Source organism: Bufo bufo, chromosome 2, assembly GCF_905171765.1.
Source record: "Bufo bufo chromosome 2, aBufBuf1.1, whole genome shotgun sequence".
NCBI classification, from domain to species: domain Eukaryota; kingdom Metazoa; phylum Chordata; class Amphibia; order Anura; family Bufonidae; genus Bufo; species Bufo bufo.
The window spans coordinates 740,083,042-740,104,678 of record NC_053390.1 but is presented as its reverse complement, the minus strand read 5'-3'; the positions used below and the strand labels follow the sequence as shown (position 1 = coordinate 740,104,678).

Sequence of the window (21,637 nt, the reverse complement as noted above, 5' to 3'; positions counted from 1 at the left end):
GTGCACCAAAATGCATTCAGTTCCGTTTGGTTGCGCCCCCATCACGGACAGAATAACACTGCAAGCAGCGTTTTTCTGTCCGCGATGTGGTGCGGAGCAAGACGGATCCATCCTGACACCTAATGTAAGTCAATGTGGACGGATCCGTTTTCTTTGACACAATAGAAAACTGATCCGTCCCCCATTGACTTTCAATAGAGTTCATGACGGATCAGTCTTGGCTATTTTAAAGATAATACAACCGGATCCGTTCATAACGGATGCAGACGGTTGTATCATAACAGAAAAGTTTTTGCTGATCCATGAATGCTGGTGTGAAAGTAGCCAGAGCTGGCACGACCACTACACAATAGATGGGACTTTACTATCCACAACCAACAAAATCATGAGAACAGACTATTCTTTGGTAGATCACAAAATGTTCATCAGACGTCTATTGAATTTCATATACAGATGGCAATCTACAATATATTTTATAATATAACAGAACCATTAGTAACGCCGCTCACTCCAGAAGCTTATAGATGTAGTTGGCGACAGTTTTCACGGGTTAATGTAAACGTATGCAAAATACATGGAGGGCTGTCAGTGACATACATGACATGGTCCACACTAGAGGAAAGAGAAACAGATGATGGAAATAGTTGAGTTATATATTTTAGGGTTACTTTAAACCTGGAGAATATATAGGAAATACATGTAGTCAGGGGAGACACAAGGCTGGTTTCACAAAAATCACAATCCAAAAGCATATGCTGTTATTATGGGTTAATACACCCACAGTCAGGCCATGATTTACGGGTGTAATACTGGCATGTGAAAATGTGAAACCGGCCTCCTGCTGCCACTGTTCCAGAAGTACAAAGGCCTGTCAGGAAAGAGATGACCATAGACATTACTTTTTGGCAGGTAGAACCCTAGACTTCTAAATGAGGTGTGCATGAAGTTCTGGGTAGATGCCCAATTTTGTTCCCCTAAAAAATGCAATCTGCAAGGTTGACAGTTTGAACAACCTTTGGCCAGCAGTTACCACATGTCTACAGCTTGGCACCTCCTGATGAGATGCCTGTCCCATCCTATTGCTGCGTGTTTTGGGGTATTAGGCCATTGCTGTCGTTACTGTATAGATTTCCCAACGTCTGGTCATGGTAATTAGATTTAGCATTTTCATTCTCCTTTCTGAACAACCATTTTGTGTTCTTGGAATGTCATAATGTGGAAGTACCAACACTTCTTCAGATGTCTTGAAGACACAGTGAGATAGTGACCTTACAGTGTTGTGGAACCTCTTCATGTACAGGTTGTTCAACATCCCATAGTTTGGCACTTTAGCTAGCAGTATTTAGGTGCTATTATTAAAATCATTTAGTATTTATACCCAAAGTAGGGTGTAACAGGTCAAAGACATTTGTATATGATAGGAAATAATAGCAGCTGGACTATACATCTTCAAGAAGATCTAACAAGATGAAGTATAGTTGAATGCTAAATACTAAACTGGTGGAGTCGCTAAGTGACTTGAGGGTTCGTGGAACGTCCAAGCTTTCCGTCAGCCCGAGTCAGTAAAGAAGGGCTGGAGTTACATGTATTGCATTAGGACAAATGCTGTGGTCATTTAGGAAATAAGTAACCTTCTACCATACGGGAATTCATTTGAAGAAGATGGATTCATGTGAAAAAAATAAACAAACATTGATGTATATGATATTTTAGGACAGAACTCATTGTGTGATGCATCTTAAAAGTTATATTAAGGCTGAAAGTCCAGACAAAGCTATTAATCAAAGTCTACATTTACAAGAAAAAAAAATTACTGCAAGAACATCTGGAACAAGACAACATGCTCCAAAGATCCTCGATCCACCAGGTATCTCAGGATATGGAATGCCCAATACCGATAGGGTGGTCGGCGTTAATAGAAAGGAAAGAAAGAAGAAGAATCATCCACTTCAGAGTAGTCTGGCCATTCTGGATTCATTTGGTCGTGCAAATATTCTGTGGAAATTCCAGGAGTTACTAGTCTACTGGTGGTGCTGGAGGTTCATGGCTATGATCCTGCAAATAAAAGAACAGTTTTACTCCTATTATACACCACATACATGTACATTTTGGAAACAAGGATGTATATACCAGGCAACTGCTATGGGGTCAGTCCTGGGTGGTCCCACCCATCTCCTTTGTTGTAGAACCTGTGTAGGACTCTCCTCCAGAGGAACGGCTTTTTTTTTAGCAATGGGAAGCCTATTCTGACCCTTTGGTATGCCCCCTCCCCTCTTGCGGTGTGTATGGATGCATGTTCCTGCTGCTACAACATAACTCAATTCAGCCTCTGCAGAATTTGAGCTGCGAGGGTACGGCCAGACGTTCAGGTTTCCCTTATGCAGGTCTAGAAGCCAAAACCAGGAGTGAATAAATAAAAAAAGAGAAGCCATAAACACTACATGTCCCAAAAAAAGTCGCCACCTGGATTTGACTAAGCAAATAGTTATGAGCCTCCTATTGGATAATTACTGCATGGGCGATTATCTTTCAACTGGCAAGAAGTTATTAAACCCCAACTGGTGCAACGAGTTGCTTCTCATTTCTTAAACAACCATGTCGAAATACACATCTCGTGGTCGTGGAAAAGATGTTAGTCAGTTTGAGAAGGGTCAAATCATTGGCATGCTTCAAGCAGAGAAAACATCTAAGGAGATTGCAGAAACTACTAAAATTGGGTTAAGAATTGTCCAAAGCATTATTAAAAACTGGAAGTATGGGGGGGGGGGGGGGATCATATTCAAGGAAGAAATGTGGCAGGAAAAAAAACCTGAATGATCGTGATCGGCGATCACTTGAACGTTTGGTGAAATCAAATCGAAGAAAAACAACAGTAGAACTCAGGGCTATGTTTAATAGTGAAAGTAAGAGCATGTCCACATGCACAATGCGAAGGGAACTCAAGGGGATTGGGACTGAACAGCTGTGTAGCTGTAAGAAAACCACTAATCAGTGAGGCAAACCTGAAACAAAAAGGATTCAGTTTTCTACGGAGCATAAAGATTGGACTCTGGAGCAATAGAAGAAGGTCATGTAGTCTGATGAGCCCAGATTTACCCTCTTCCAGAGTGATGGGTGCATCAGGGTAAGAAGAGAGGCAGATGCAGTGATACACCCATCATGCCTAGTGCCTACTGTACAAGCCTGTGGGGCAGTGCTATGATCTGGGGTTGCTGCAGTTGGTCAGGTCTAGGTTCAACAACAGTATGTGCTCCAAGAATGAGGTCAGCTGACTACCTGAACATACTGAATGACCAGGTTATTCCATCAATGGATGTTTTCTTCCCTGATGGCACGGGCATATTGCAAGATGACAATGCCAGGATTTATCGGGCTCAAATTGTGAAAGAGTGGTTCAGGGAGCACGAGACATCATTGTCACACATGGATTGGCCACCACAGAGTCCAGACCTTAACCCCATTGAGAATCTCTCTTTTTTTTTTTTTTTTGGTGGCAACTTTTTTTTGGGACAGGCAGTGTATCTCCTTTATACTTTCCATCTCGTTTTGATCCACTTCTGATTTTGGGTTTCCAAACTTAGCAGCAAACCTGTAGGTGTGTCCATAACCCTTATTTTAGTTACATGACTGCCCATACCCCTGAAGACGCCAAGTACTTGGCGAAACATGTCGGGGGGCAGAGTGCGATATGTGATTTTAGCCAGTGTGTGCAGTGCGGAGCATGAATACATGAATACATGACATGACCGACATACTCTATACACTAGGAGAATGCTCAATATTTAAAAGTAGTGCCCTGTGGAATTAACAGAGTGCAACAACTGACTGTGATAATTGCTACAGTGTCACAGTGGAAACTATTAGGCAAACAGTCAGGGAGCCCTCCAGTGGTTAAGAGCATATATACAAACTACTATATCTATATATGCAACAGTGCAGGCACCACTGATAATTTTAAAAGTGTGAGTTCTAGTTAATAATTTTTTATAGGAAGAAATAAAAGTTAGATTTTAATATTAGTTATCCTGAAGCACGTGTTAACCTAGAGACTACTAATGGTCTTAGTGACCAATTGAAAAAGGGAGTCCATAACCCTTAGGCCCCTTTCACACGGGCGAGTATTCCGCGTGGATGCGATGCGCGAGTTGAACGCATTGCACCCGCACTGAATACCGACCCATTCATTTCTATGGGGCTGTTCATATGAGCGGTGATTTTCACGCATCACTTGTGCGTTGCGTGAAAAATCGCAGCATGCTCTATATTCTGCGTTTTTCACGCAACGCAGGCCCCATAGAAGTGAATGGGGTTGCGTGAAAATCGCAAGCATCCAATGCTGGATAGGAATTGTACGGTTACTCCTCAAAAAGAGGTTCTGCAGCAGCTAAAGTATGTAATGTAAGGAATAATGTACCCAAAGTATAAGTCAAAAAGAGTTATAAAACCAGATCACCTGCAGATGTGCACTTTTATATAGTCACTTTCAAATTCTAATAATTTACAGAAAGGGGACGTTATGCCATATTTGAGCACTGAATTGCGACATGAGCATTGTTTATCCCCTTAAGTTCATGCCCTATTTTGGGTCCTTTAGGATGCAGGGATTTTTTGTTTTGTTTTACATGACAGTGTTAGGTTGTGAATAGAGATGAGCAAATTTCATATTTTGAAATTAGTTTGCGGTTCGTTTGGTGGTAAAAGCAGAATTGCGTTATGGATTCTGTTACCACGGACCAATCCTAGGACGGAATGCATAACGGAATGCCGTTAGAGGCATTCAGTCATAATAGAAGTCTATGTGCTGCATAACGGATCCGCCCCGTTTCCGTTATGCTGGGGAGGACTCTAGATGCCTCTAAAGGCATTCCGTCATACAATTGCGTTATGGTCCGTGGTAATGCAATTCTGCTTTTACCACCAAACGAAGCGCAAACGAATTTCATAACATGAAATCCCTGGTTGTGAACTCCAACACTGTAATCTGGTCACTGTATCTGGCGTACATGCCTGCGGGCTTGTTTATATGGGACAGTGTTGGAGTAAATACAACTTGTTGACTAAGTTAACATTAACTTTTTAGCAAACTTGTATTGTTTACGGTGACCTTAGGGGACCTGCTGCCATGGTAACCCATAGGCACCCCATGATCAGACACCAATGGGCTGACAAAAGAAGCCTACTCCAGATATCACAGCTCCTATGCTTGTACCATCACTGCTACTTACAGGGAATGTGTCCTCAGAAAATAACCAATTGTTTAAATATTTATTTATTTTTTAGAAATTTGTGATTTTTTACATTTTCACATTATATTGAAAAAAATATAAAAAAAAAATCCTAAAACCCTGCAGTTTTCGCACTGGCCACTATGCCTAAAATATGTCAAGACTTCCTGTACTTTGAGAGCAGCCACATGGGGCACAGACGCATTGGATAAACCTCTGGGCCTATGGGAGGCATGCTCTGTGACCTGAGCAGAGGTCCGGAGGGAGTAGTATAAGCTGTGATATCACTTACTGTAAATGGTGGATCCTGTGTTATCTATACAGAAGTGTTACTTGTCATTGTAATACAGCCTTTGATGATAATGTGATGACTACTGAAACGTTAGGGTGGTATTACACTGCTCTATCTTTGTGCAGTGCGAGCGCCAATGGATGATAACTTCCAATCGGAGCTCGTTTACACTAGCCTGATTACATGGGTCGATGCAAACTTTGAATGTGGGAGGAACGATTGCTACTGCTGTTCCTTATTCATTATCGGCAGCACATCCCTGATTACACAGGGAGATGTGCTGCCGACGATCGGGCGTCTTTCATCCTGAGGAAAGATGATCACCACCAGATGAATGAGCGTTTGCTCATTCACTGATCGATCAGCTGTACGCAGCATCTGTACTCTCCGACCACATTGTTCTCCACTAAGTCACACCGACAATGGCACGGAGAGAAAATCAGGCCCTGCAGGTGATGCTCCCCGTCATTAACAAGATCCTCCCTATTTTCGCAGGAGTGGCAAGGATGGTGCGTGTAACTCATCAGCTGCTGGTGAGATCTAGGAGAGAACGATGGAGAGGTATCATGGTCTAAACACAGCCAGATGTCCCAATGGCTGCCATCACGGCCGGATATGGGGCATTTTACAGCTGCCCTATCAGCTCATCTTTAATGTAAATTATATAAGAGTCATCATTTTCCCATTTCTGATCAGCAGCCATCTTGTCTGAAGATTTTGTTCAGCCGCAGCCACATCAGAGCGCCCACTGATTACTGTAACCTGAGCTTCTGTGCCTAATGAAAAATCCAATCCTGGCTCTGAATAAAAAAAAAAAAAAAAAAAAAATCACCAAACAGTGGCGGGTGTACAATCTGATGCTATAATGCTGCATCTTATAATGGGCAGAAATCAAACCCCACTCAGGAAATTAATCCTCTTAAAAGAACACTCCAGGGTCTTCTTCCTGCATACCCTGGTCAGATGCTTCCTCTGCTTCAAAAGCATGGAGGTCTCCACTGCAAAATGCAAGAGACCGCTGCGGCTGAGCAAAGAAAGAGCACAGTGGTTGTCGTATAATGACAACCCCTCGTGTTACCCCTGCATCGGTCTTTGTTAGCAGAATTTAAAGCAGGAAGCGTCATACAGCAGTCAGCATAAGGCTACTTTCACATATGCGATAAAGGTTTCCGGCAGAGGAACAGCCTGTCGAAGTTCACTGTATCCAGCATAAATGTACCCCATCGATCATAATGGGATCCGCCTGGTCTTCTGCATGAGCGCCGGGACAAAAAATAAAAAAAATGCACCAGTTTTTGTCTGGTCGAAACCTGGCGCTCATGCTAGAAACCATGCGGATCCTATTATAAGCAATGGGGTTTTTCTTTAGTAATTTTGCTGCAGATTTGATCTTTTCTCTTGCAAAAGCTGAATTGCAAAACAAATGCACTGCATATAGGGCCTGCAGCAGATATGAAAATCCGCAGCTTGTCCCACATGAATGAGGGTTTTGCAAAACACTATTCACTACAAAGATACCAGGGCACATTTATCAAGCTCGCCTGTTTTTAGGCGTAAAATTAGACCAGTGTATTTACCTGTCTTTCTTTTGCCTGCTATTAAAAAAGTCTCACAGCACTAGCTGAATTAGACTCGGCGTATTGCTATTAGGGCTCTTTCACACAAGCGGATCCTGTGCGGGTAATCCGCTGCGTGAAAGGGAGCCAAGCCCTGTTCCGGACAACAGAGACACGGAGCATTAATATGATTGATAATGCTCCGTGCCTGTCTGTGACAACTTTATCTCGCTGTGATTTTGCAGTAAAAAAGATCACAGAGAGGCACGGAGCATTATTCATCATGTTAATGCTCCGTGCTTCTGCAGTCTGCATCGGGTCTTGGCACTCTTTTACGGAGCGGATGCCACGCACGGCATCCGCTCATGTGAAACAGCCCTTAAGCACTTTTCAGAATGCAAATCACCAGGACAATTTTTCTGGAGACACAGAGGCACCAAGGAACTAAAGGAGATTCAGATTCTGAAGTCTGCAGAACTATGAATGCAGCTCTGGGCTACAATACAGGCCATAGGTCAGTACAAGAGAAGTAATATAGTTAGAATTATTTTTTTTTTTTTTATGTAGTTTAATCCATCAGACCACCAAAATAATTTCAAATGAGATTTAGCACTTACATTATGTGGAGTAGCAGGTTTTCCAGTCGCCCTTGATCCACGGAGACTTCTGGGTCTCAGCAGGTATATGGTAAAACCGATAACAAGCCAGGCCATGACAATCATTGCAATGCTAATTCCGCCATCACTGGAAGGATTGGGTCCAGGTACTGGTGAGTAGATATACCGAATACATTAGTTCTCCTTATTTGCTACTTCCTGAATAGTAATACGCCGTGGAATATGTCGGTGCTATATAAACCTTATTATAAACAGCGGTCATCTGGAATTGCTTTTTTCCCCCCATCTGTTTTAAAGGGTCTCATAAAAGACAACCCCTGCCCCTCCTGGGGCACATGGACGTTGTAGAGTGTGTTCGCTGCTTGGTCAAAGTAAAAAATATATATATTTGTACTGTGTTTTTTTACCCCCAGTAAATAGAAGATGAAAAAAAGACTGATATTCCTCGTGGTTGATACCTTTTAATGGCTAACTGAAAAGATGATAAAACTGCAAGCTTTCGAGGCTACTTGGGCCTCTTCGTCAGACGTCTCCCCTCCACTCATATTGATCTGCTTTACATCACTTGTCTCATCTACCTCATTATTCCCATGTACTTTGGTGTAAAAAAAATAAAAAAATAAAAAAGACGCCTGATGAAGAGGCCCAGGTAGCCTCGAAAGCTTGCAATTTTATCATCATCTTTTCAGTTAGCCATTAAATGGTATCAACCAGTGAGGAATCTCAATCTTTTTTCATCTTCCCTCCTTGGGACCTCCTTTTATGAGCCAAAACAAAGACACGCTCCTGTTCTGACGGACACGAGCCTTCCTTGTAGCAGATCGGAATGGCCGCTGCTGGGAAAATGCCTGACTAGGGGTGCAGGACCAATGGCTGATCGCTGCAGCTTTCTGAAAGGTGTTGTCTGAGGAGACACCCCCTTTAAATGGGTCAGTAAAACATAAACCATGCTTATTTTGTTGTGTTCAGAAACCTCAAGCCATGGCTTGAGAAGTCATTAAAAAGCATGACACAAGGGGGGGCAGAGCCTAGGGGCGCATGGAGTAGGACGCACGCTGCACCAGCTCCGGCAAGAATCCTTTCTTTTATAACTACTGCGGTGGCGATTTACCTTAAGATTATCTGGAGGAGCGGGGGACATACCCAGGAAGCGGTCCGGTGCAGTAAAACATCATCATGCCTGCGAAGAGAGGCAAAACCCCGAGCCGTCAGGAGAGAGAGACCCGTTCTCAAGATGGCACTGAGGAGGAGGAATGGCCTGACCTGAGGGCCGCGGTGAGTCAGGGAGCTGCAGCGCGGCTAGAGCGCTTCGCTCACAAGTCCCATCAGTCCCCCAGTCATGTATGGCGAGAAGGAGATGACACCCTGGCACAAGTGGAGGAAGGCTTAGGGGAGCAAGATGGCCCCTGTAATGATGACCAGCATTCCCCAGTTCAGCATGAGGGGGGGGGGGGGGGGGGGGGGGGCGAGTTCTAGCCTGTGCAGCACTGAAAAAGGGTCTGCAAGTGATCACTGCCCCTGAACCTACCTTGAAAGACGTGATGGCAGCTATTGCTAGTTGTAATGTCACCCTCCAGACTATGAATATTAACATTGGAAGCCTAAAAGCTGACATATCCATTATCCGCCATGACCTGCATAAGGTGGCTGAACGCACCTCAGAGGTAGAGAGGAGGGTCTCGGATCTGGAAGATGGGGCTGTTACCCTACAGAGAGAGAGCCGGGCTGCGTCAAAGGATATAGCGGCGCTTTATGCAAAAACTGACGACCTTGAAAACCACTCTCGCCGCAATAATATTAGGCTGGTGGGCATTCCTGAGAAGTCTGAAGGCCCAGAGGCTACTGAATTCATTGAAAAATGGCTTGCGGAAAAATTCTGTGATAGAGGACTCTCAGCACTTTATGCGGTTGAACGAGCACATAGGGTCCCCACCAGGCCCTTGCCGCCAGGGCGTCCGCCACGCCCAATACTTGCTAAAATCCTGCACTACCGAGACAGGGATACTATACTGAGGGCTGCAAGGTCTCATCCTGATTTAAAAATTAATGGAGTTCAGGTGTCTCTGTTCCCAGATTATTCGTCGGATGTACAAAAGAAGAGAGCTCGCTTTGTGGAGATTAAAAGGAGGCTGAGGGAATTGCAAGTACAGTATTCCATGATGTTCCCGGCAAGGCTCAGGGTGGTGGCGTTTGGATCCGCTGTGTTCTTTGAGTACTCGGATGCTGCGGTCAAGTGGCTGGATCAAAATGAGCGTCGCCTTAGGATCCCATCAACAGACACCTGAGACTGATGGACATTCCTGTTCCTGATTGAAGTTTGGATGTCCCCTGGACTGTCCACCCACCGTTGTGGACATTTTACTTCTGTCTTTAGCCGGTTGCTGGAGACATTTTGTGGGTAGAGCATACGCCCTCGGTTGCTCCCCACCTTCTTCAATGTGCCTGCGTATGGTATCGTGCTGGATGCTGTGCTGCTTCAGGCGCTGTTGGGCCTGGTTCACAATGTTGGCCCCAAGTTCATTACTGAATCTAATTATGCTGTATATGTTCATTGCCTGGGGAGGGATAGTTGGGTGGGGGGTGGGAGGGGGGAAAGGGGGTAGTGGGGGCTAATACTGTCAAATGTGCTATTGTTAACAATTCTAAAATGCTGGAACGTACAGTCCTTTTATACCTTGTTGAGGGAAATGGAGAAGGGATGGGAGACTGTATTCTGGTGATTAACATTGTTTTTCCTTGCAGCTGCTGGGAGGTGGAGATGTGTGGATCCCAATTGTACTTTTCTTTATGTACGCATTCTTATGGGACCTGTTACGAGAATACTTAGCTGGAATGTGAGGGGAATGGCGGATGCTACGAAGAGACACGGTCTGTTTCGTTACCCATCTAGATATCAGCCGGCAATAATATGCTTGCAAGAAACGCATATGACCAAACAATCTATACATGTTCTGCAAAAGCCGTGGTTGGGCTGTTCGGTGCATTCCGTCTTCTCCTCGCATTCCAGGGGGGTTAGTATCCTAGTTCATAAGAATATCATATTTGAATGCCTCAGGGTATGTGTCGATGAAGAGGGAAGGTTTATAGGAGTGCATTGTGTGGTCCAAGGGATGAGAATGGTGTTGGCGACAATCTATATACCCCCACCATTTTCCTCAGTGCCTTTAAGGAAGCTTATGGAGTTTATGGCAGAATTTTCTGAACTTCCAATGTTAATAGTGGGAGATTTTAATAATGTACTTGACAGTTCGCTTGATAGATGCCAGATTACATCTAGCGGTAGTAATACGGGTGAAACCCCGTTTGCAAGAATACTGAGGGAAGTAGGTCTGATGGATGTATGGAGAGAGACCCACCCCCTGGACAGGAAGTACTCGTGTTGCTCCTCGACATATGGCTCCCTGTCGCGCATAGATCTGGGTCTGGTGAATGCTCATATGTTTCCGTTTGTACAGAACTCAGAGTATCTGGCCAGGACCTTATCAGACCACTCCTTATTTAGCATCGCCCTTGATATTTCTGAGACAGCCAGGCCGGGGGTTAGATACTGGCGACTAAATGCCTTTTGGTTAAAACTGATGGGTGACCCGTCCGATACGCTTCAATCCCTTAGGGAATATTTTCGTATAAATGAAGGGACTGCGTCTCCGAAAGTTGTTTGGGAAGCGATGAAGGCCTTCCTCAGGGGCTCCCTTATCAAAACAGTCAGTCGGATTAAATCTAAATCTAAAGAGCTTGATCTGCAGAAACATGATAATATGAAGCTAGCGGAGGAAGCCTTTGTGTTGAATCCATCTAACCTAACAAGCAATGCCTTAAAGACTAGGCAGGAGGAGCTGAGGTGTCACCTCTTGGAATTAGCAGAGAGGAAACGACTGTTTTACAAGCAGCAGTTTTTTACTGAAGGGGAGAGTGTAGGCCATATGCTCTCTGTTATCGCAAAAGCGCAGCAAGGATCACAATGTATATCTGGCCTGTTAGATGCTGGCAGCGTCCTGAGGCACGATACTGAAAACATTTTGAATATACTGAATAATTTTTATTCCTCTCTGTATGCTTCTAAGCTGACATGTTCGGATGAGGAGATTGACGCCTTTTTGACTACATTGAATCTCCCTAAGCTCTCTAGGGAAGATGTATGCGGTTAGAGGAGCCGATTGAGTTAGAAGAATTGAGGGCGGCACTAGCTGCTATGGCTAACGACAAGGCGCCAGGTTTAGATGGGCTCCCGGCGGAAGTATATAAGTCCTTTGCGGAAGTGTTGCTCCCGGAACTTCTGAAGGTATTCAAATATTTCAAGGAGAGGGGGGAGCTACCTCCATCTATGCAGGAAGCGTTAGTAGTCATTCCTAAGCCGGACAAGGATCACTCTCTCCCTGACTCATATAGACCGATATCGTTACTCTCCACTGATGTTAAGTTGCTTGCAAAGGTATTGGCCATGCGTCTGTCTAAAGTGATTCTGTCTGTCTATCATACACTCTGACCAGACTGGCTTCATGCCTCAGAAATCAACGTCAATTAATATTAGAAGAGTGTTTGCCAGTATTCAACTTCCAGCTGAAAATGTTGGAGATAGAGCTATCCTTTCTTTAGACGCGGCCAAGGCCTTTGACAGCATTGAGTGGCAATTCCTGTGGAAAGTTATGGCATATATGGGGTTTGGAGATGAGTATATATCCTGGGTCCGGGTGCTATACTCTAAACCCAAAGCATGTGTCAGGGCGAATGGAGGGGTGTCCCCCAAGTTCTGTTTGGGCCGGGGTACTAGACAGGGGTGCCCGATGTCGCCTCTGCCATTTGCAGTTGCGATTGAGCAGTTAGCCGCAGCGATTCGTAAGTCACTGGACATTCGGGGGTTCCAATATGGAACAGTTAATAACAAAGTAGCGATGTATGCAGATGACACTTTGCTTTTTCTGGGGGACATTGGTCCATCTTTGGAAGCGGCTATGAAAATCATTGATTGCTTTGGTGCCCTGTCGGGTCGGACTATTAACTGGAGTAAATCGGCAATTATGCTGCTTCACGGGCAAGTGCAATCGCAGACAGTGCGAGACAGAAATATTCCATGTGTAGCGACCTTTAAGTATTTGGGTATCCATATATCCCCTAGAATCCGGGACTTTGTGCGCCTTAACTTTGACCCGCTGGTTATTAAATTTCGTAATAAAGCTAAGGCATGGTGTAAATTATACCTGTCGGTGGCGTGAAGAGCCAATCTCATTAAAACGGTGTTGATGCCTCAGCTACTCTATATTCTGCATAACTCCCCGGTCTGGCTATCAAAGTCCAAATTTGATCCAATCAATGCTACTTTCAGGGAGCTCATATGGCGGAAGGGGCAACCGAGAATTAAGCTTGAAACGTTGCAATATCCTAAGACGGAAGGGGGCCTTGCAGTGCCAAACCCCTGGGTGTACTTCCTGGCTGCACAATGCCAACATTTTAAAGGGTGGATAGAACTGGAGTCGAGCGAGGTGACGTGGAAGCTGTTTACTCATTGCTTGTCATCTAACGACTTATTGCTGATCCTTGAGACTAGAGGGGCCGGGAAGAGTGGTCTGATGGGGGATTTGGGATACTTGATGCACTCAGTGTGGAACAGGGTTAAAGGGTTTCTATCACTTCGTTTCACCTATTTAGCTTTCAGACACTAGCGGTCCGCTAGTGTCTGCTCTATCTAACCATCCTAATATAAGAGCTTATTGTCCTGCCGTTTAGCTAAAAAAATAACTTATATAGATATGCAAATGAGCCTCTAGGTGCTATGGGGGCGTGATTAGCACCTAGAGGCTCCGTCTACCTTAACAAACTGCCGCCGCCCAGCGCGTCCTTCCAGCCCGCCCATCTCCTCCGGAATGCGATGCTCCTCGTATTCGGCGCATGCGCAGTGAATGTCTGATCGCTTCCCTGCTCAGACATCTCCACTGCGCCTGCGCCGATGACGTCATAGTGCTCCGAGGAACAGGCGCAGTGGAGATGTCTGAGCAGGGAAGCGATCAGACATTCACTGCGCATGCGCCGATGACGTCATAGTGCTCCGAGGAACAGGCGCAGTGGAGATGTCTGAGCAGGGAAGCGATCAGACATTCACTGCGCATGCGCCGAATACGAGGAGCATCGCATTCCGGAGGAGATGGGCGGGCTGGAAGGACGCGCTGGGCGGCGGCAGTTTGTTAAGGTAGACGGAGCCTCTAGGTGCTAATCACGCCCCCATAGCACCTAGAGGCTCATTTGCATATCTATATAAGTTATTTTTTTAGCTAAACGGCAGGACAATAAGCTCTTATATTAGGATGGTTAGATAGAGCAGACACTAGCGGATCGCTAGTGTCTGAAAGCTAAATAGGTGAAACAAAGTGATAGAAACCCTTTAAGCTCCTGAGGGGGGTTGTTGGCAATACGGAATACACTCCTTTGTGGGATAATCCCGTGCTGCCGGAATTCCTCTCTGTCTGATTTTGGGGCATGGAAAAGGAAGGGTATTCTGAGGTTGGGCCACCTTCTGGAAGAAAAGAAGTTCATGTCCTTTACCAGATTTCAGGAGATGTATGAACTGCCTAGAACTCACTTTTATAAGTATCTTCAGGTGAGACACGCATACAACTCCACATTTAGAGGTACGACTGTGGTGGCAGGGAGAGATGCTGCATTGCACCAGATTCTGTCCAGGGGGGCGAGGAGAGGTATGATCTCTTGTATATACAAGCTGTTGCTTGATAAGTTTCTACTGTCTCAATTTAGCTAAATGTTCAGCCATGGGCATTAATCTCCCTAGGAAGACCTTATCTAGCCTTTCATCCTCTTACCCCTTTCACTGGTCTACAACTCATATTAAATATCTAGGCGTTAATTTAACGCCCTCCCCTAGTCAGCTGTTCCATTCAAACTATTTGCCCCTATTGTCGGACATTAAAACACAATTAGAGAACCTCAAAATTCCCTTTCTGTCCTGGATAGGTAGGAAAAACCTTTTGAAAACGTACGTCCTCCCTAAGCTATTGTATCTTTTCCAGACCCTTCCGATTTCCCTTCCAGCTTCCTACCTTTCTCAGATCCAGAAACTTTTTTTCTTCCTTTGTGTGGGGGAGATTGAAACCGAGACTTTCTTACAGCCGTTTGTCCCAGCCTATTACCAGGGGAGGGTTTGGCCTCCCAGACATCAGAAGTTATTATTTGGCCAATCTGATAAGACTCCATTCAGAAATTCTCAACCCTCATTCTCTCAAGCTAGGCTGCCAGATAGCTAATATTTCGTGGGAACCTGGGGAACGGATTAAACTCTGGGAGTCCTCGCCCTCTATGGTTGGGGGTGACAACCTAACTAGTCCCTCATTTGTTGGGATCTGTAGGGAATGGAAGAAATTTGCGTCTCTACTGTCGCACCAATCCGCCTAATTCCATATCATCTGAATCCAGGTTATGTGGATGTTTTCAACATATGGTCTGGCCTTGGTAACGTTGCTGTAGGAGATGTGTTGAAGGGCGATAAGGTCCCAGACTTAGAGTCCTTGAAAAAATCTTTCGGGGCGTGCAATTGGTCTCACTTGCATTACTTACATTTCAGGAAAATTTGCGTAGCCTACTTAAACATCGCCCCTAAGGAGGAGTACATTCCATCTTGGTATGATGTCATTCTCCAGTCCCTTAACCCTAGAAGTAAACTACTTTCAAACATATATAACAAGACTTTGGACCTGGGGGATTCGGGAAGACCTCATTACATTACCCAGTGGGAATCTGAACTTAATATGCAATTCTCAGATGGAGATGTGAAGAGGATCCTGAGCCACTCTCATGGTTTCTCCCGTTGCATATCCATACAAGAGAACGCGTTCAAGATAGTTACAAGGTGGTACCGCACACCGGATGTATTAAGTAGAATGTTCCCTGAGGTATCTGAGAATTGTTGGAGGTGTTTGACAGGTAAAAGGTACAGCTTTGCATGTTTGGTGGTCCTGCCCGGGTATCCGCCCTTTTTGGGATGATGTGGCTAGTGAAATAAGGAAAATATGCCCGGCCAGTACAACCCTAACACCCACAGCTGTTCTTCTAAACTTTTCTGATCTCAATTGCCCCCTTAGCAAACACTCCCTATTATCACACCTTATTTCAGTTGCGAAACTTTGAATCCCATTAAAGTGGCTCTCGGTTCGACCTCCTACGGTGCAGATGTGGAGGGAGAAGGTGCACGAGATCTGTAGATTTGAGGAGCTGTCTAGTTAGGAGACGTTGTCACATGACAAGTATCTGACAATTTGGGCTAAGTGGCTGGGTAAATCCTAGGAGTACTTGTTTTAAAATCTCTATCCCTCTTAGGTTAACATGGTCACCCTTGTTCCCTTCTAAGTGCCTACATAATTTGTTGTGGTTTTCACTTGTGGTATTGTAAGTATTTGTACTTCATATGCGCGCTATAATGTCGAGTTTTTCTATGTAAATGCTCTGCTTTATGATCCTTGGACATGTTGTCCTTTATGTTTATGAGTGTATATTTCGATTTATTATGCTTAATAAAAAGAAATTTGAAAGAAGATAAGTTTCTACTGTCACATCCGCTTGCGGCTAAGGGTAAATGGGAGAAAGATGACCAATGGTCTGACATACTGGAGGCGATACCTCTCTCTTCCTTGAGTGAAGGACGTAAACTCTCGCAGCTGTTCATTGTCCATAGGGTCTACAAGACACCGTTTTTTTTGTTTCGCATAGGGTTTAGACCCACGGATGAATGTCCAAGGTGCTCTATGGATTCTGCAGATTTGTTACATATGATGTGGACGTGCGAGAAGCTAGGGAGATACTGGGAGATGGTATCTCAGACAATACAGGACGTTTACAAGGTACGGATACCGCCTGACCCTAAAGTGTGTGTGTTGGGATATGTCTCTGAATTGGCCTCTAGTCAGGTACATAAAATAGCTATAGGTAGAGTGTTATATGTTGCTAGAAAGTTAATCGCCCTACATTGGATACAGACAGCGCCGCCAACCCTAGGCAAATTCTTAAGTACTGTTGACACGATGTTAAGCTATGAGCGGATGGTGTACCAGAAGCGTGGCTGCACAGCAAAATTTGAAAAATTATGGGAACCGTGGCTGTCGTTTCGACGTCTGAATAGAAATGTCTAACAGTATGCCTTTGTATTGTGCAGGTTAGGGTGGGGTGGGGTTAAAAATTTGATTATTACACATGGTTTGATATCCTGATTGTTGTCAGCCTTGGATATTATGTCTATGTCATCTTTGGTTGTGATATGTTAAAATGTATATTTACATTGTAAAATGTTCAATAAAAAAAAAAAGATCTGATTAAAAAAAAAAGCATGAGACAAGCAGCAATTTGTACACATTCTCAGACGCACCTACCTACACGACAACACGCATGCGAGGTATCATTTGCCACATACTGTCAGATGTGTGCTGACTGTAGGCATTTTTGGAGCGGAATCTATAAAGATGGGGGAAGAACTGAATGTCAGGTCAATAATCCCTTCATGGGCTACAGTTCCTAAGGCTCTTTCACACTAGCGTTAATGTTCTCCGGTATTGAGATCCATCATGAGGTGTGGAGCAATACGGATCCGTCATGACCCACAATGCAAGTCAATGGAGACAGATCCGTTTTTTCTGACACAATAGAAAACGGATCCGTCCCCTATTGACTTTCAAAGGAGTTCATGACGGATCCGTCTTGGCAATGTTAAAGATAATACAACCGGATCTGTTCATAGCGGATGCAGATGGTTGTATTATCAGTAACGGAAGCATTTTTGCTGAACCCTGCCGGATCCAGTAAGAATGCTAGTGTGAGAGTAGCCTTAGTCAGCTCTAAAATGCAAGGATGAAATGCGAGATGTAAGAAGGGACAGACACAATGGTGAATTTTGTAGCATAATAATCCACATTAGGCTCAGAATGCTCATTTTAACCCCTTAATGAACAGCCAATTTTTCCATGTTTAAGCAGCCATTAACCCCCCCCCCCCCCCCAACTGACATGACTGTATTACACCCAGTTTTATGCAGAAGAAGCTGCATTTTTTTTTGGGTGCTGTTTGAAGAAACAAATTACTTTGTAACTGATGTGCCTTTTTTTTTTTACTTTATTGCTAATTCTGTACATGTTTCACACTGAATAGCCTGTTAAATGGGTTGTTGAGATTAATCTGGTTGTGTGGATACCTAAAAAAAAGTTGTTTTTTGCTTTGACGTAAGGTGTACACAATAAAATATATTTTAGTTAAAATAGTTATTTTTGTTTGCGTTTTTGATTTATTTATTTTATACTTCTAATGTATTAGCATATACTGTATGTCAAAACATTATACTCTGTGTCTCTATGGCACAGGCTATGGTTGGGACAACACTAGTGTGCCCTAACGGCAGAATTACTGAATATAAAGTCCTGGGGTCTTTTGTAGGTCCCCAGGTCTGACAGCAAAGGGGTTATCCAACCTCCGATCAGATCACTAGGACCCAATCAGAGAGGGAAATCCCCTTTGATCACAGACTGCGGCAATCACAGGGTTAACTGTTAGGAATGGAGAAACTGCCGATCCGGGCTGTAGAGCAAACAGGCAGCTCTAAGAACCAGAGCGGTGAGTTACAGCTCATTCCTAGAGCAGGAGTCCTCAGAGGAGCAATGACAAAAGACAGTGGGTAGTCATTAAGGGGTTAACATATGGCATAGGGATAGCATCGTGGCCTGTTCTTTTATAGAACCTTTGAGCTTGGTTTCCCTTGTATGGAGCAGATTTCATTGATGATGTAGCGTTGTGCTACAACCTTGTTACTTGCCAGCATGTTTAGGGTTAATCAATTCATCACAACCTGTAGAGAACCCACTGGGCAGGGGATACTGGTAAAGAGTTAATAACCTCAAGGCAACTATAGATTACTTCATTCGCCCGGTACCATCCACCCACATCTGAGCAAGAAGCCTGAATTTACAGTCAGCTCACGGGTACGTCAGTGCTGTCACTAACAAGGAGTTCCCCCCCATGAGATGTCTAAGCAGGAAGGAAAACCAGAACATCTTGTTTGTTCTTCATTCTGGTAAAAAGTGTCACATTCCTAAGCACACCTTACATATACTTCATATAAGTCTGTGACCAACATCGTCCTCACTCACCAGCCACGACACATGGATGGGTACACTTGCCCTCCAAACTATGGCTCAGAAGTGAACTATGCAGCTGAGTAAGGGCGGGTTCACATATGGCTTTTTTGGAAATAAAATACAGGCTTAGAGAGTTACTAATGCATCCAGAATCTGTCTAAAAAGTGACGCAAATTGGCACAAGTATTGTTTCTACACTTTCTCTCTAGGCCGGGTACTGGCTTTCCTTAAAGAGACCAGTCCAGTATGGTGACGTATTGGCAATGCTCCATGGGAAAACAATAGGCAAAGAGGAACCTCCCAAGGAACAGAACCATATCACTAGTGCCACCTTGTGGAAGTGGCTCCCTACGAGTCAAAATTTTACTTGTTAATAAGCTTTGGCAAGCACCCCGAAACAGCTGTCTACGGGTGGATATTTGGCTTGGTTATTTTCCCTTGTCATGTCCCAAGGCTTGTTAAAAAGTCAGATTTTGATTCATAGGGAGCCACTCTCATAGGGAGACACTAGTGAGGTGGTTCTCTTTCCTTAGGAGATACTTCTCTGCTTTAAAAGGGGATGGGGCTTACCTTAGTGGGGAAAGGGGACATTGTCTACGATGTGCCGTTTTGCAGCCAAATTGCATCACAATTCTGGTGTAAAATCTGTCTCAAAGTAAGGTAACCAATAGTTGGTACAGAATCAGAGAAAAGTATCTATCCCTGCACCAGATTTATCAACCAGCCTGAGCCCCATCTACAAACTTAGGGAATCTGGGTCACAGTTTTTTGAGCCAAAAGCAAAAGATAATTCAAAAGGAAGGGAAAATATAAACCATCGTTATCCTATGAAGAGGCTTTTGCCTTTGTCACCAGGATGACAGTGGAAACAGTGGAGGACAGTGGAAAGACATACAGTGCCTTGCAAAAGTATTCACCCCCCTTGGCTTTTTTCGTATTTGGTTACATTACAGCCTTAAGTTCAATGTTTTGTTAATCTGAATTTTATGTGATGGATCCGAACACAATGGTCTAAGTTGGTGAAGTGAAATGAGAAAAATATATAAATAAAACTATTGTTTAGAAATAGAAAACAAAAAAATTGTCATGTGCGTATGTATTCACCCCCTTTGTTAGGAAGCCCATAGAAAGCTCTGGTGCAACCAATTACCTTCAGAAGTCACATGATTAGTTAAATGATGTCCACCAGTGTGCAATCTAAGTGTCACATGATCTGTCATTACATATACACAAATTTTTTAAAAGGCCCCAGAGGCTGCAACACCTAAGCAAGATGCATCACTAGCCAAACACTGCCATGAAGACCAAGGAACTCTCCAAACAAGTAAAGGACAATGTTGTTGAGAAGTACAAGTCAGGTTGAGGTTATAAATAAATATCCAAATCTTTGATGATCACCAGGAGCACCATCATATCTATCATAACCAAATGGAAAGAACATGGCACAACAGCAAACCTGCCAAGAGACGGCCGCCCACCAAAACCCACGGACCGTGCAAGGAGGGCATTAATCAGTGAGGCAGCACAGAGACCTAAGGTAACCCTAGAGGAGCTGCAGAGTTCCACAGCAGAGACTGGAGTATCTGTACATAGGACTGCAATAAGCCAGACGCTCCATAGAGTTGGGCTATATGGCAGAGGGCCAGAAGAAAGCCATTACTTTCAGCTAAAAACAAAAAGGCACGTTGTGAGTTTGCGAAAAGGCATGTGGGAGACTCCCAAAATGTATGGAGGAAAGTGTTCTGGTCTTATAAGACTAAAAATTGAACTTTTTGGCCAAAGAAAACGCTATGTCTGGTGCAAACCCAACACATCACATCAACCAAAGAACACCATCCCCACAGTGAAACATGGTGGTGGCTGCATCATGCTGTGGGGATGTTTTTCAGCAGCCGGGAATGGGAAACTGGTCAGAGTTGGGGGAAACATGGATGGTGATAAATACAGGGATAATCTTGAGCAAAACCTGTATCACTCTGTGCGTGATTTGAGGCTAGGACGGAGGTTCACCTTCCAGCAGGACAATGACCCCAAACACACGGCTAAAGCAACACTTGAGTGGTTTAAGGGGAAGCATGTAAATGTGTGGGAATGGCCTAGTCAAAGCCCAGATCTCAATCAAACAGAAAATCTGTGGTCAGACTTAAAGATTGCTGTTCACAAGCGCAAACCATCCAACTGGAAAGGAGCTGGAGCAGTTTTGCAAGGAGGAATGGGAAAGAATCCCAGTGGTAAGATGTGGCAACTGCTCACAGAGACTTATCCAAAGTGACTTGGAGCTGTGATTGCCGCAAAAGGTGGCTCTACAAAGTACTGACTTTAGGGGGTGAATAGTTATCACATTGACCTTTTCTGTTATTTTGTCCTATTTGTTTGCTTCACAATAAATAAATAAATAAAAAACATCTTCAAAGTTGTGGTCATGTTCTGTAAATAAAATTATGCAAATCCTCAAACAATCCATGTTAATTCCAGGTTGTGAGGCACCAAAATACGAAAAAAGTCAAGGGGGGGGGGGGGGGGGGGGGTGAATACTTTTGCAAGGCACTGTATGTTCAGTGACACAGGATCAGGGACTGTTTTTTATCACTGTGAAGTTGGCTGTAAATCCAGCTTTTCCCGTGAAGAAATGACATGATCAAATGGGGTGAACTGAGGTGTATATGGGCAAAAAAAAAAAAAAAAAAAAAGCCATAAAATTAATTTGCTAGTACCTTTAGGAATTGCTTAAAGGGGTATTCCCTTCACAGACAATGGGGGCATATCGCTAGGATATGCCCCCATTGTCTGGTAAGTGCGGGTCCCACACCTACGCTGAGAACAGAGC

General features: G+C 44.2%; 1 protein-coding gene across 1 annotated transcript in view; it reads right to left on the bottom strand.

Moving 5' to 3' along the window:
* Positions 1–1,727: 1,727 nt before the first annotated feature.
* SMIM14 (small integral membrane protein 14) overlaps positions 1,728–21,637 on the bottom strand; it is a 42,399-nt gene continuing 22,489 nt past the window's right edge. Inside the window, exons 4-5 of the mRNA XM_040418961.1 lie at positions 7,691–7,839; positions 1,728–2,055 (exon numbers count right to left, since the gene is read on the bottom strand). Of these exons, the coding sequence (XP_040274895.1) occupies positions 2,017–2,055; positions 7,691–7,839 (188 nt within the window). The 3' untranslated portion in view covers positions 1,728–2,016. The remainder of the gene's footprint in view (positions 2,056–7,690; positions 7,840–21,637) is intronic.